This window comes from Solanum stenotomum, chromosome 9 (genome assembly GCF_019186545.1).
Source record: "Solanum stenotomum isolate F172 chromosome 9, ASM1918654v1, whole genome shotgun sequence".
Lineage (NCBI taxonomy): Eukaryota > Viridiplantae > Streptophyta > Magnoliopsida > Solanales > Solanaceae > Solanum > Solanum stenotomum.
In genome coordinates this window covers 11,442,628-11,457,653 of record NC_064290.1, presented here as the reverse complement: position 1 = coordinate 11,457,653, position 15,026 = coordinate 11,442,628, and the positions used below count along the sequence as shown (strand labels likewise).

At 34.3% G+C, this 15,026-nt stretch overlaps 1 protein-coding gene across 1 annotated transcript; it reads left to right on the top strand.

Annotated features, from left to right (window-relative positions):
- The first annotated feature begins 9,492 nt into the window (after nucleotides 1-9,492).
- LOC125877857 (uncharacterized membrane protein At3g27390) lies at nucleotides 9,493-14,104 on the top strand. Its single transcript, XM_049559133.1, has 10 exons — nucleotides 9,493-9,729; nucleotides 10,638-10,746; nucleotides 10,855-11,047; nucleotides 11,849-11,985; nucleotides 12,077-12,365; nucleotides 12,494-12,600; nucleotides 12,743-12,905; nucleotides 12,989-13,184; nucleotides 13,277-13,517; nucleotides 13,676-14,104. The coding sequence occupies exons 1-10, from the start codon at nucleotides 9,636-9,638 to the stop codon at nucleotides 13,914-13,916; spliced, it is 1,770 nt and encodes a 589-aa protein (XP_049415090.1). The 5' UTR covers nucleotides 9,493-9,635; the 3' UTR covers nucleotides 13,917-14,104.
- Nucleotides 14,105-15,026: the final 922 nt, after the last annotated feature.

Below are 15,026 nucleotides of genomic sequence, written 5' to 3'. Positions count from 1 at the left end.
TCCATGTAGGATATTTTTCTCTAATTTCGTATCTTATTTTCTCACTCTGGAATGATATTACTATAAGCCAGAATGCTTTAGAATGATAGCTTTCTCTTTTGTTCAAAATTACAAAATTACGTTCCCTGCAAAGTTTCATATCTTAAATCTAGTTTTTTAAATTGGGCATGCTGCAATCAGCTCCTCTGTACTGCATTTCCATCATCTATTTTGTTTATTCGGTTTATTCTCTCCTTGTATTAGTTGTATAGTTCTTTACTTTCTTTAAAAATGTCCATGCGGGCTACTGTTGTTAATTCTTGCTGTGATGTGAAGTTAAACCGGCGATATTAAGTTGTAGCGGATAATATTTTTCTCTTGATTCCTGCTCAATCAAAGTCTCTTTGTTTAGTTCGGGTGATTCTATATGTAGCGATTTGTGATACTTAGTTTGGTACCAACACTTCATAAATTTATCATTTCATGTTTTAGTTTAGATTTTCCTGTCTATTATGGTGTAAGAAATGTTCTATTTATATAGATACTTACTAATATATTTGTTGCTCAATAATTGTTGTAACTCATATATAACAATAAAATTTCTTCAGTTTTCGCGTATTTGTTTTATAATTGATAGATAGTATTCTGCTTGCTCCATTCCTTGCTAATAAGTCACTAAGGTTAATGTGTTTTTTTTTTCTAAATTAGCATTACTTGTTAGATTCTTGTTTAAATGTTGGTGCTTAAGTCAAGATGTCAAACCTTGTTTAGTTTTGTTTGGTGAATGTTTTCTTTAAAAAATGGAATCATAAGCGCATTTGTTGATATAATACTCCCGTAAAAAATGGAATCATAAGCGCATTTGCTGATATAATACTCCCGTAGGTATATGTTTTTAAATTTAGTGGTTTGAGCAAATCATTGATTAAGGTTGAGTGGATATATTCTATTTTATATAGTTTCCCTTATGCTGCTTTTGGTTTTATTTTTTCCACTCATGTGTTCATGATTTATACATTGGTCTCTACAAATTAAGCATTTTTTTATGCAATTTTGAGCTGCTATTAATTCATTACTCTTTTCTTTGTATGCATACTTGAGTCTATTCATGGACTCGCCTCCTTGCATTATGTTGGGCTAATCAGCCCAACCTCCTACTCGAGTCGGCCTTCTTCCCTGTTCGAATTTCAAAAGCTGAAACAGTTGAGAAAGGAGTTGCATTACAGGTCCTAAAGGCTGAAAATAGACAGAAATACATCATGTATACACTGATATACATATCAGTGCAACAAATACGTAACTAAAAATGGAAACACAGGTAAAAAATGTGGGAATACATGGCTAAGGTAAAATACAGGGATTTGGAAGCAGGAGATACACGGAAAGAGCTGATATACAAGCCGATATACACTGATATACATCAGCTGTATACCAAAAACGGGTTTTGGTTAAACCTCAAAAAGTATCAACGAATTTGGCCCAAGAAAGGCCCAAATTCAACTTCTCTCCGTTACTCTTAAATTATTTAATTATAATTATTTATTGTTTGTTGTTTATTAACTCTAACTTTAGAATTGTTAATTAACTCAATCGAATTCCCCAAAAGACAAACTATTTCTCTGTGTTGTTTTATTTCTAACAAATCTCATTTTATCAACTCTTGCATTATCATTTATAATCTTTAGTCAAAACTTTTTTTTTATTTAGTTTAAAATAGTTTTTCATAAACCAAAAAATGACTCAAATAGAAACCAATTAATTTAGTTTTCGTTAAAATTCTAATTACTTGTCTCTAATTCAAATGTTTCAATTAAGGTCCCATTTTCTTAAAAAATAAAAATTGCTATTTGTTTAACTATTTTCTCAAAATTAATCCAACAGTGTAAATTATTATAAATAAATACTTACTTAGTCATTTGCTCAAAAGGTTAGTCAAAGCTTTTATTCTTCAATTAATTTAAAAATGATTTTTTATGCTTTAATGTGTTAAATTGGTTTAATTTATTTAAAAATGAACTAAATAAATTCTAATTAGTCTAGTTTTATTGATTTTCTAATCACTTGCACCTTAATTCAAATGTTTCATTTTAGGGCCATTTCTCTAAAAATGAAATAATATAAAATGTGTCATTTTGTTTAATTATTTTTTCTCAAAGTTAACCAAATAGTGTAAATTATTATATATTTTTTATGTTAAATTATTTTTCTAAAAATAGTCAAATACATTTTAGTCAAGTCGCAGGTCAACCGCATGTTAGCGGACACTTCGAATGCTTAAACCCTTCTCGAAGTGTAAATTGAACCCCGAACCTTCTTTGGTATTTTCAAATGATTTTTTCTGTTTAAATCTTTGAAAATTATAAGTTTTCTTAATTTCTTTAAAAAATTAAGTGGCGATTCTTTTCTAAGTATTTTTCTCAAATTGTTTTATACTTAGAACATTTCAAAAATGTGATTTTTCTAGAGATAGTCAAATTACGGCCCAACATCCTTATGCTTAGAACTTCCTTCTTGGTACAAGGGGAGGGGCGAATATTGTAGTTATTTTTCTTCTTTTGCCTAATCTTTAATACTGCTTGAGATTTAATTTTTAGAGTTTCTAATAGAGCAATGACCTTTATAGCCATAATTCTTCCCCTGATTCTTCTGTAATGATGGTCTATCCCATTGATTTCACTCGTAAACTATCCATCCTAATATGTCTTTGCCTAACAAGATACGTCAAGCTTTCTCTCCATTTATCAATCTCAATAGGAAATTAGAACAACTAAATCCTTAAGTTAAGACATTTGTATTTGTAGATAATCCCCAACTCAAAGAGGGTACAAGTGCCATAATGCCATTCTTAGTCCAACTTTACAAATTTGAGATTCAATGAGACAACTACTTCTCATTAAGATCATTTAACACGTTATTGCTAAAGCGCACACTTCACCAAAGCAGCATGGCTTCATAACCTCTTGTTTTACATTGATCTAACCACTTAGCTGTTAATTAAATCAAACAAAAATAATTTACTTGGTTCGATTGTTATTAGTTTTGGTTTGATTACAATTATTCGATTATTGATCAAATATCAAATTTCAAAAAGAAAGAATTGTCTTTGTGCCATTTTGAATTTTATAATTCTCATACACCAAAACACCAATTATATTTAACTTCATAATATCATTTAATCTCGTGCCATTTTGAATCTTATAATTCTTATATGCCATTCATAGCGTCATTTAATCGCGTGCCATTTGTTGAAATTCAGACAGCTAACCAACTGAGCTATTACGATTTTTTATTAGTTAAATAATCAAATATGCATATATAATTGTTGTATTGTTTTGACCTACTAATTTAGTGATAAAAAAAATCACTTTATACATATACTGATATAGCCAATTCTATTTATGTATGTGTATGTATTATATTTTTAAAAGGCAAAAGGCATAAATTGCCCCCTAAACGTATACCCAAAAGTCATTTACACACTTTAACTAATTGGGTGACCTATTACACACCTTAAGTACATAAAAGTATATTTATTTCCCCCTTCCGTCACCCAACCCAGGACATTATGCCTAGAGTGAAAGCCACTCACCTCCTATTTAAGCCACGTATTAAAAGACCCCAATCCGATTCATTTGACCCAAACCCGTTTCTTTTCACCCAAACCCGTTTCTTTTCACCCAAACCCAATTTTTTTCACCCAAATCCATTTTATTTTACCCTAGTCCATTTATTTCACCCACCCGTTTCTTTCTCTAAGAACACCGAAACCTAATCGAAAAAATTCATCTGTAAATCCTAAGTTTAGCTAAAGATTTCTTCGATTTTGTGGTGTTTTTGAAGCATCCTTGTAGTTATATTTGAAGAACATTGTCGATCGAGGCGTTCATCATTTGGTGGAAGCAAATCGGTGGTTACTAGGGTTTGTTGGGTACAATCGAGACGTTCATCGTTCATAATTTGTTGTCGTCTCCATATTTGAAAGGTCAGTCAAACATTTCTAGGGTTACTTCATAGTTCATACTTTTTAGCTTAGGGTTATTTCATCTTTATTTTTTTTTTCAAGTTTATTGTATGTCGTCTTTCATTCACATGATTCCCCGTTGTTGTTGTATATGTTTTGTCGTTGTTGTTGAGGGTTAACTGATAACATTATTTTCAGGTTAAAATGTCTTTTGAATTGATTACTTTGAGATTTTACCACGGTGGTGTTATTAAGATTGGAAAAAAGGAATACAAGGGGAAACCATATCATGGTGGAGGAGTTTATGAGTTTTTAGATGTTGATATAGATAGGTTATCTTATTTTGAATTGAGGGATTGTCTGAAAGAGTTGGGGTATGAACCTGGACAATGTGTGTTGTATGTAAAACTTCCTAGAAGTACTGCTATGTTAGAAATCAAATCTGACTATGATACTATATTAATTGCCGAGTGTTTGAGTCATGGAGATATTTTGGACTGTTTTGTGTGTCACTTTGTTGCTGATCCTGTTTTGGTCCCACCTTTATTGGAATATGGGGAAAGTAGAGTAGGTGAGGGAGCATCTCAAAACAGTGGGCCTAATGCATCTTTTGATGCTGAATTAGAACCAACATATGAGGCCCAAGAAAATGCCACACATGAGGCCCAAGAAAATGCCTCAAACCTTGCCTCAAACCCTGCCCCTGCCCCTATCCATCCTTCTACTGATCCAACTCTTGACCATGTTCATCCTTCCTCTGATCCAATTCCTGACCCTGTCCATCCTTCTAATGAACAAGATTCAGATAGAGAATCATTGAATGGGGGGGGATTTAATGGGAGTGATGTAGATGATGAACTAAGAAGTTTTAGGGAGGAAAAGAGTAAAAGAAAGAGAAGGAAAAGGGGAGAAAGAGCTCCATTGCCTGATCATGTCAAGTTAGGAACAGAAAAAAAAGGGCCAGATGCTGGGTATGATGAATCTACAGGTGGTAATAGAAATAACTTAGAAGGTAAGTTAGCTGGTGATGAGCCTTATTATCCCTCAGATGAAGCTGCCAGTTTTGAAACAGATCCAGATGCTTTCAGTGATGATGAAGAAGAGGTTCAACAAAGAGAGAGAGTTAAGCCAAGAAGGAGAAAGAAGGTGAATAGAGTTGTATTTGATGCATCTTCTCAGAAAGTAGTGTGGGAATTGGGTCTTGTATTTGAAAGTGTTAATGAGTTTAGATCTGCTGTTACCAAATATGCTGTTGCTGAACATGTTGCAATTGAAATGTATATTAATGAACCAACAAGGGTAAGGGTTAGGTGTACAGTTGGTTGTCCTTGGGTTTTATTTGCTAGCTTTGATTCTAGGACAGATAATTTTGTTGTAAAGACATACAATCCAGTTCACAAATGTGATCCTACTAATAGGAACAAGCTTTGTAATAGCAAGTTCTTATCTAGTCACTACTGTGAAAGGATAAAGGAACAACCTGACATTAGAATCTTTGAGTTTCAAGGACTTATTAAAAAAGAATTGGATTTATATGTTGGAAGAACAGTGTGTAGGAGAGCAAGAAACAAAGTATTACAGGAGTTAATGGGTGACTATGTTCTTGAGTTTGGGAGGATTTTGGACTACAAAGATGAGTTGCTAAGAACTAATCCAGGTAGTACATGTGTAGTCAAGCTTCATGAAGAAACATTTGAAAAAGGTAGAAAAATGTTTCAAGGCTTCTACATATGTTTTGATGCAATGAAGAAGTCCTTCTTGGCTGGTTGTAGGAGGTGCATTGGTTTGGATGGTTGTTTTCTAAAGGGAGTATCTAAAGGTCAATTATTAGTTGCTGTTTGTAAAGATGGGAACAATCAAATGCTACCACTGGCTTGGGCAGTAGTTGAAGTTGAAAATAAGTTTACTTGGGCATGGTTTGTCAAACTTCTAAAGGAAGATCTTCAGTTGGGAGATGGTACAGACCTCACAATCATATCAGATATGCAAAAGGTTAGAATATTTATTGATTTTTTTGATTTATTTCATGTCTTAAATGCCATTTATTTATTAATGTCTTAGTTTAATTAGTTTTATGTCTTGAATTTTCTTATAGGGTCTTGAAATTGCCATAACTGATCATTTGCCAAATGTTGAGCATAGAATGTGTGCTAGACACATCCTTGCTAACTGGTCAAAGAGATGGAGAGGTCTTGAGAGAAAGAAATGTTTCTGGAGGTGTGCAAGGTCTACTTTTGAGGCTGAGTTAAAAGATAACATTAGTTATATGAAAAGGTTGGGCAATAATATAGTTGATCACTTGTTGTATTATAATCCTGAAAGATGGAGCAAGTTTTACTTCAATTTTACCTCAAAATGTGATGTTGTAGACAATAACATGGCTGAATGTTTCAATTCATGGATATTAGCAGCAAGGCATAAGACTATAATTACAATGCTTGAAGAAATTAGGGTGAAAATGATGAAAAGAATAGGGCAGATGAGAGAGTTTTGCAATACTTGGATATGCGACATTTCTCCAATGGCAATGAAGGTTCTACAAGATAACACAGCTAAGTCTATGAAATGCAGCATTGAATGGAATTCAGATACAGGGTATGAGGTACTTCATGGACCATACAGACATGTAGTTGATATTCAAAGGCAAATATGTAGCTGTAGAGCATGGATGTTGAAAGGCATACCATGTCCTCATGCAATAGCTGCTCTTCACCATAGGAAATTGGACCCAATCAACTACATTTCTCATTGGTATAACAGAGAAACATACATGAAGACATACAACTACTTCATTCAGCCAGTTATGAATTTGAAAATGTGGCCAGAATCACAAAACATCTCTGTGATACCACCTCCTGTTAGGAAGATGCCAGGAAGGCCTGGCAAGAAAAGGAAGAAAGAGCAAGGTGAAACCAGTAAAACTGGAAAATTATCCAAAAGAGGGATTGAGATGTCATGCAGCACTTGTCATAACAAGGGTCACAATAAAAGAAAGTGTCCTCTTGGTGCACCTGCTTCTGGCACAAGCTTTACTGCTGGACCAAGTTCAAGACCTGCTGCTGGACCAAGTTCAAGACCTCCTTCTGGCCCTGCTGCTGCACCAACATCAACACAAACTGTTGTCCCTGCTGCTGCACCAACATCAACACAAATTGTTGGCCCAAGAGCAACACCTAATGCTCCAACTGAAAGAGGAAGGGGTAGACCAAAGGGTTCAACAGAAAAGGTGATATAGTTTCCTTTATTTACTTCATGTATAAGTTTTAAATAAGTTGCTTTACTGAATATTTTGTTATTTTTTAGGGTAGTGTTGCTAGCAGAACAAGAATGGTTGGAATGGGTGCACTACACACACAAAGTGGTGCTACTATTATTAATGTAAGTTCCCTATTTCTATACTTAAATATCATTTATTATTTTTTCTTTAATCACAAATTAAGATTATTTATATTCATTTGAACAGCCTGGAATGCCCAGTGAAAGCTTTAGAAATGTGAAGTCTTCAGCAGTTGTCACTGGAGATCTTGGACATAAACCACCATGTGGTGTGAAATGGAAAGGAAAACAAGCTATGACATCAAGCCAACTTGAAGAGATGAGGGGAAGCAAACAAATGGAGACTAGGTCTAAGGCTGCACATTTGAGCCTAGAGAGCTCTAATGCAATCTAACTTGTTTTGGTAGATTTTTGTTGGTAATGTAATGTAGACATTTGTTTTGTTGGGTGATAGACAATGCAATGCACTTTATCCCTATTTAGTACCCTTATATTTAAGACAATGAATTGCAGTTGTGACTGCATTTTGATTTGTGGTGTTTGATTATGTAACTGCTTTGACATATATTAACTTCTATTTTGATTAATGATTATGCAGTTATGAATGTCTGTTTATGTAACAATATTGCTTCTCTTTTAGTGATGGTTTCTGTGTTTATGGAGGGCAATAAGTGACTACTTAAGCAGTGGCTACACAAACGTATAGTTTAGACAGTTGAGCAGATAGTTGTACACACTAAATATATAGTTTATGACCAAATACAAAATCAAATACTTGCAACAATAAATGAGACAAATTAAGCTAAGGAAAGCTTTGTAAATTCTTTTCATTACACAAAAGCCTTACAAGTTCAACACAATATTGCAAATTTTTGGTACAATAAGAGATCATGACAATTTCCTTGAATGTCCTTCTCCTTTCAGAAACAATACTCTTTGAAATACTAAACTTACACCTAAAATACAAACACACAACAGAGCAATCCAAAGTTGTTTCTCCCTTTTCTTGGACTTGGCCAATTTGTTTTTCCATTTCTTTTCAACTGCTTTCATCTTCTTCAAATCATCATCAAAATTGTCCATTTTTGACTCCTTCTTGTTCATATCTATTTTGCTTTCCATGGATTTGGTCGACTTAGTAGGCTTGTTGATTTCCTTATCCGAAGTTTCAACTTTTCGAGAAGATTCAACACTATGTTCAAGCTCCGCAATTCTTCCCAACAACTTGGGAATCACAAATTTGGATCTTGGATCAATATAATCATCTTTCCAAAGCCAAAAATCGCATGATCTAGCATTCTTAAAAAACAAAACGAATCATTCTATGGCTCTTGAAACAACAAAACGAATTATTCAACTCTTAAAAAAGATTAACTTACCCCATAGTAAGGACAACCCCAATATCTTCTACTAGGATTTCTCGGGGTCCAAGAGGTCAGCAAAGGCAAAACAAATCCGTGTTTGCATCGTACCTCTTCCAATTCATGATCTTCCTCTTGTAAACAGAGCCTAGTCAAGCTTATTCGAGCCATTGTAGCACCTTAATAAGAATTACCGCGAATCAAAGAACTAAAAATTCAAAATACGAAATAGATAGAAACAAATCAAAATGAAAAAGAGAGAAATGAATCAAAATGGAAAAGAGATGAATGAATAATAATGAAAAAGAGGTACCTTTGATTCAAAAGAAGGAATTTTGAACTATGTTTGAATTTAGGGTTCTTGATTCAGATTTTTGGTGAAAATTTAGGGTTTTTGTTCATTAGGGTCGGGTGGGTGGGTTATGTGAAGGGAATGGGAATATAACCGTTGGGTTAGATTTTTTTAATTAAAAAAATAAATAAAAATGACTTTATTAGCGTGTTGACGCGCTCAACTATGTGGAGCGAAACGCGCCCTGGGTTGGGTGACGGAAGGGGGAAATAAATATACTTTTATGTACTTAAGGTGTGTAATAGGTCACCCAATTAGTTAAAGTGTGTAAATGACTTTTGGGTATACGTTTAGGGGGCAATTTATGCCTTTTGCCTTTTTAAAAAAATCATACAAATTTGTGAATGGAAAACGAAAAATGAAAATATGGAACATAATTAAGACAAAAACGACAAACACAAGGACGCTTGATGATTTGCGTGATGTGTCGCAATATCTAACTTCCTTCACGCCCTTCGAGGTGTCTAACTTCCTTCCACGTGGCTGCCTTGCCACAATCTTCTGCCACGTTACGGCTCCACCCCACATAATGTCTCTGTTCTCTCTTCTTCTTTCTGTCTCTTTTTCCTGCAATTTTCACTTTTTTTTTCCACTTTCTCTCTGCACCTTTAAGAATATTCTTTGTATAAATAAAATTAATTTGGACATGGGTTCTTGATTTTGATCAACTTCATTGAACCATTATAGTGAAGGTTTTTGTTTTTTGATGGAAGTACCAGTAGGGTTCTTGGCTAAGCTTTGGAGCTTTATATCTTTTCTTCCTTTCTTCTTCTTGCTCTTCCTTCTTGGTCTTCTCAAAGGTTGGTGTACTACTAGTAACCCCTTTTCATTTTAAGACATATTTGCACTGAATTTGTACATATTATACAGAGTAGTAGTATGTTTAGTGTGTTTTGTTTAGAGGCTAATCAAGGCTTTAAACTCTTAGGGATTGTTTGGTAGAGTGTATTGGAGAAAATAATGCTTGCTAATAGCTTGATGTATTATTAGTACTTTGTTTGGTACACTTTTCTAACCTAAGCATAACTAATGCTTGTAGTAGTAATACACTCTATTCTGTATTGAAGAGTGTATTACTAATACCATCTATTTCTATGCTTAGTAATGCAATGGGTTCTAATGCATGATTTAACATTATTAAAGATACAATTACCCTCAAAAACTTTTTTTACATCATTTCAATTATATTTATGGAGGGTATTTTTGTAAATAAATATTTTTTCTAAAAAATTTATGTAATGCATAATATTTTTAGTACACCAAACCAAACATTGCATTCAAAAAATTTCATCGCATTACTAATACACTATATTTTGCATTATTCTTATACACTCTACCAAACGACCCTAAAAGATTCAACCTTTAAGGTTTTACCACTAAGTTACCTTGTGAAATTTTGCAGAATTAATGTTTGTTGAAAGTTTAATTGACATGTTGCTGTGTTTTGGTGTAGAGTATGTTGGGTTCAATTTTAAGGATTAAATGCACCTTTATATCACTTCAAGTTTATAAAAGTGAAAATGGGGTTTTGGGTGTTGTTCAGATTTCCATAGCAATGATTTTCAAATGAAGTGGAAAAAATGAAAAATTCTCATGGCTAAATGGGTTTTTAAGTCTGTCTTTGTTTGTTTTCTTGATCTTAGCACACTTTTGAAGATGGATGTTAAATGTTGTGGAATATTGACAAGTTTGATATTTGTCTGGACAGGATTAGTAATTGGCCCCATTGTGACTGTCCTCATATCAGTTGGGAATTCAGCAGTTGTAATTGGGCTATGGCCTGCACATTTAATCTGGACTTACTATTGTGTAGCAAAGTATGTGTTTTCTTGCCAATGCTCTTGTTGTATGGGTTATTATAGTACAGAATATGCATATACTGTGTATCTGATATAGAAGCTATTGTGCTTTGTTTCACATTTCAGAAGCAAGAGACTTGGATGGGTTTTGAAGATTGCATTACTGGTTTCATTGCCAGTTCCTCTGATTCTTTGGCCCATAGTAGCCATTATTGGGAGTCTTCTAGGTGGGATAGGGTACGGTTTTTTCGCTCCTTTGATAGCAACTTTTGAGGCTATTGGAGAGAGTATCACTTGCAAGATCTATCACTGCTTCACGGTGAGTCTTCGTCTCCACAATGATAAGTAGATGAATTGCTCTTAGTCACATTGTTAGATGAGACATCGATCCTTATAGTTAACGGATGGGTCATTTCATTTTCTTGATATGATGAACATTTGTCATGAGCTTTTGCTAGCTGGCTTCATAATTATTCATGCTTTATCTAGGAACTTGATTGGAAAATATAAATTTTCAGGACATATGATGGCATAATTCATCTGTTTATTTAGTTTTCTTCTGGATGTTGGCCTTTGCTAAAGTAGCCAGAACATCCAAGTGTTCTGAGTGCCATTAGCTTTTCTAGCTGATCAAGTACTTCTCTGTTATCATTTTCCTTAAAAATGGAAGGGAGAACATATTCTTGCTTATAACCTTCATTCATCTTGCTTTTGTAGTCGTTTCCTTTTTCCTTATGAATTTCTCTCAAGTTTGTTTATGCTTTATATTGGTGGATTTTTGTAATTGATCACTTATTTATAGTTATATAGAGTTAATTGCTCATGAAAAGATCCAAAGACTTCTAGCTCTTCAATAGAATAACATGTGCATGAAATTTACCTATAAAAAAAAGCCCCCAAGGCCTAGCTCGAGTGGCAAAAGGGGGAGGATTTGTGGCTTAGGTCGCAGGTTCAAGCCACGGATTTCTCAATTATCAAAAAAATAAAAAATTACCTATAAAAAAAGAGCATATATATGTGCTTTTATGTGTGTTTGTATGTATAAATTTGAGTTCTTCTGTTCGTTCAAATGTAATCATGTATTTTACATGCCAAAGATTATAGTTGATAAAATTATCAGGATGGTTGTATTTCCACTCTTAAAAGGAGCTGCACGGTAGTTCGAGACTTTACAGACTTTTGCTTCCACTCTTATTTTTCTTATATGGACGAGCTTTCTGAGGAAATATATCCAGATGAGAAACCAATAGAAGTGAAGTGAGTGATATCTGAACCTCTTTTTAAAAAACATTAGACACAGATGGTAGATTACAGTGTACCATATTTTCATTATCGTGCTGTGTCCTAGGTTGTCAAAGCTGCCAAGTTGCATTTTGGTTTCTCTGCTTGCGATTCCAGTGGATGTCCCTCTTATTACAGCTCTTGCTCTTTGGAAGAGCCCATTCATGCTGTTCAGGGGCTGGAAGAGGCTACTAGAAGACTTAATTGGAAGAGAAGGCCCATTTCTGGAGACGGTTTGTGTACCTTTTGCTGGCCTTGCAATCTTTTTGTGGCCTTTAGCTGTTGTTGGATCCGTGGTAGCGTCCTTCTTTTCAAGTTTTGCTCTTGCACTTTACAGCGGGGTTGTGGTTCATCAGGTCTATATGCTCTCCTCCTTCCTCTGTTTTACTAAGTAATCATATGAGCCAGCTTTGAAGTTTGAGAGGCACTTCGTCTCATATATCACGTTGTCTGATTCTTACTGAAGTGACACAAGTTTTACTAGGAAGACTCATTTCGCATGGGACTTGCATACATCCTAGCAGCCGTTTCCATATTTGACGAATACACAAACGACCTACTTGACATGAGGGAAGGGTCATGCTTAATGAGGTATTGACAGCATAGTGTAGTCCGCCAACGCTAGTTTATTACATTTATGATCTGAAAGAAATCGACCTATTTATCAATGTTATGAAATAACTTGATGATGCCATCAATAATGTTGAATTCTCTGAATTCTTCCGGAAGCCAGGCCTAAATATAGAAGAAATATGATCTCCTCTGGTGGCCTTGACAGTAAGAAGTTAATTGAGCAGAGGAAGGAAAAAGAAAAAGAAGGATCACACAGTTTGAAGCTTGTTTCGCATGGATCACGAACGCTGAAACAGGCAATCCAACAATATACGCCCATGCAGGTAGGTATATAAGTCCATATGTGTAATCACTTCAGCCCACTTAAGTTCTTTATGTTTTTAACCCAAATGTAACTCTGCAACAGGTATGGGGTTGGCTCTTTAAATCCTGTGAGGTCAATGGCAGAATACTCCTACGAGAAGGCTTTATAGATGTCAAAGATATTGAGGAATGTATTGTCAAGGGGGACTGTAAGAAGTTAGGTATCAAATTGCCTGCTTGGTCCATTCTACAGTGTCTGCTTGCATCCGCACAGTCCGACTCTCTGGGCCTACTAATTTGTATGTCTTTTCTCAAACTGCCTTTTTCTCTTCTTTGTCTTCCGCGTATGTATTAGCTTTAGGAAGAATGATGTCTTATATGCTCTATACAGCTGATGAAGTGGAACTGACAAAGTCTAACTGGCCAAAGGATAAAGTGTTTGAGTGGTTCCTTGCACCTCTCTTAGTCATTAAGGAGCAAATAAAAACACTACAATTAGGAGAAGATGAGGAAATTAGTCTGAGGAAGTTGATAATGTGTTACAAAAATGAAAGGCCAGAGGAATGGGACAACACCGGTTTTCCATCCACCGATACTGTGAGGAGAGCACAGTTGCAAGCTGTTATTAGGAGGTAAGTTTATATTTATGAAATGCTAGCTATACGAATTTGTAACATTTTGCAATCATAATATAATAACTATTGCTTCGGCTCTTCCATGGAAAACTTGTACACCTAATTTTAATTGAAATCTAGAGTGAGGATTGAACAATGCTTTTACAAACCAACAGGTTGCAGGGCATTGTTGGTTCATTTTCTCGGGTACCAACATTCAGAAGACGCTTCAAGAATTTGGTGAAGGTGTTGTATTTGGAAGCAATCCAGACTGGTCTTATTGCCGAAACTGATGGTGGAAGCTTAAAAGCTGGAAATAGAAATAGGCATCAACGTGTAAAGGGAGATAAGAACAATACAGATGATGACGGAGAGCAAAACAAGCAAAGCAGCCGAGATGGTGATAGTATTGTGTGACCATTCCTGTAGGTAAGATCATGTAATCTCTGTAGTAGTTAGGCAGGTATTAGCCGAGAATCGAGATGGTGATAGTATCGCGTACATTTTCGATATTGAATGAGCTACCTTTTGTTTTAGCTTCTATATTTTCTGGTGTAGGAACCATTGTAAATGCAGTTTGGCTCTGAGGAGTTGATTTCATTTACTGACTGAAGTCATAAAGCAATTGTTGTAAACTAACATGCATCTATGAATTAGCCTTTTGTACGTGTTATCGATTTGGTTTATTGGTTATTGATTTGTAACGATTTGGTTATCGGTTTAACCAATAAAAAATACTAATGTCTTTTTGGAACCTACGTTGAATACTTTTCCTCTCTGTTCTTATTTCTATTTATTAATTAATATACGATTTCTTCACTTAAGAGAACCACTAAGCTAAATTAACTGTTTTTTACTTTTATATTAATCACTGTTAAGTAAATGATTTTCGTATTATAGGTTAATTGGTTTGTAACGATTTAGTTATTAGTTTAGTCATTAAGTAAACTCTAAAAGTTAATAATTGAACAAATAGACCAATATAACAAAGTACAAAATTATTTAAATATTGTTATATCAATAACGAAATTCAATAAATCAATAATATTTTTTTCGATTTCGGCGGCAAAATAAACCAAAATTACAGGGAGCAAACAGGGAAGAAGAAAGGAACATATTGTGGAGAGCAAAATAAGGAAGAGAAGTAGAAAAACAGTCATGAAAGGTGACGAAGAAGGAGCGCGAGAAAGAAAAATGAAACAATTCTTCGGTTTCGAAATTCAAATTTTAAAGTTCAACCTATAGCAAATGTAAACCGTTTGAACGAATAATATATCAAAAAGTTTGAAACATTGAAAGGAGTTCATATCTAAAATTTGTGTAGAGGAGATTTAAGTTTGTCGAAAAGAAATGAATTCGTTAAGGAAGATGAATTGTTGCAATGTAGATATAAATGTATATACATATTTGATATGTAGTTTATATACATAATTACACATTATTTGTAGAGAGAAGTATTGAAAACACCCTTAAACTAGATGCAAATTATTAGTTCCATCCTGAATAATTGACAACATTAAAAACAAC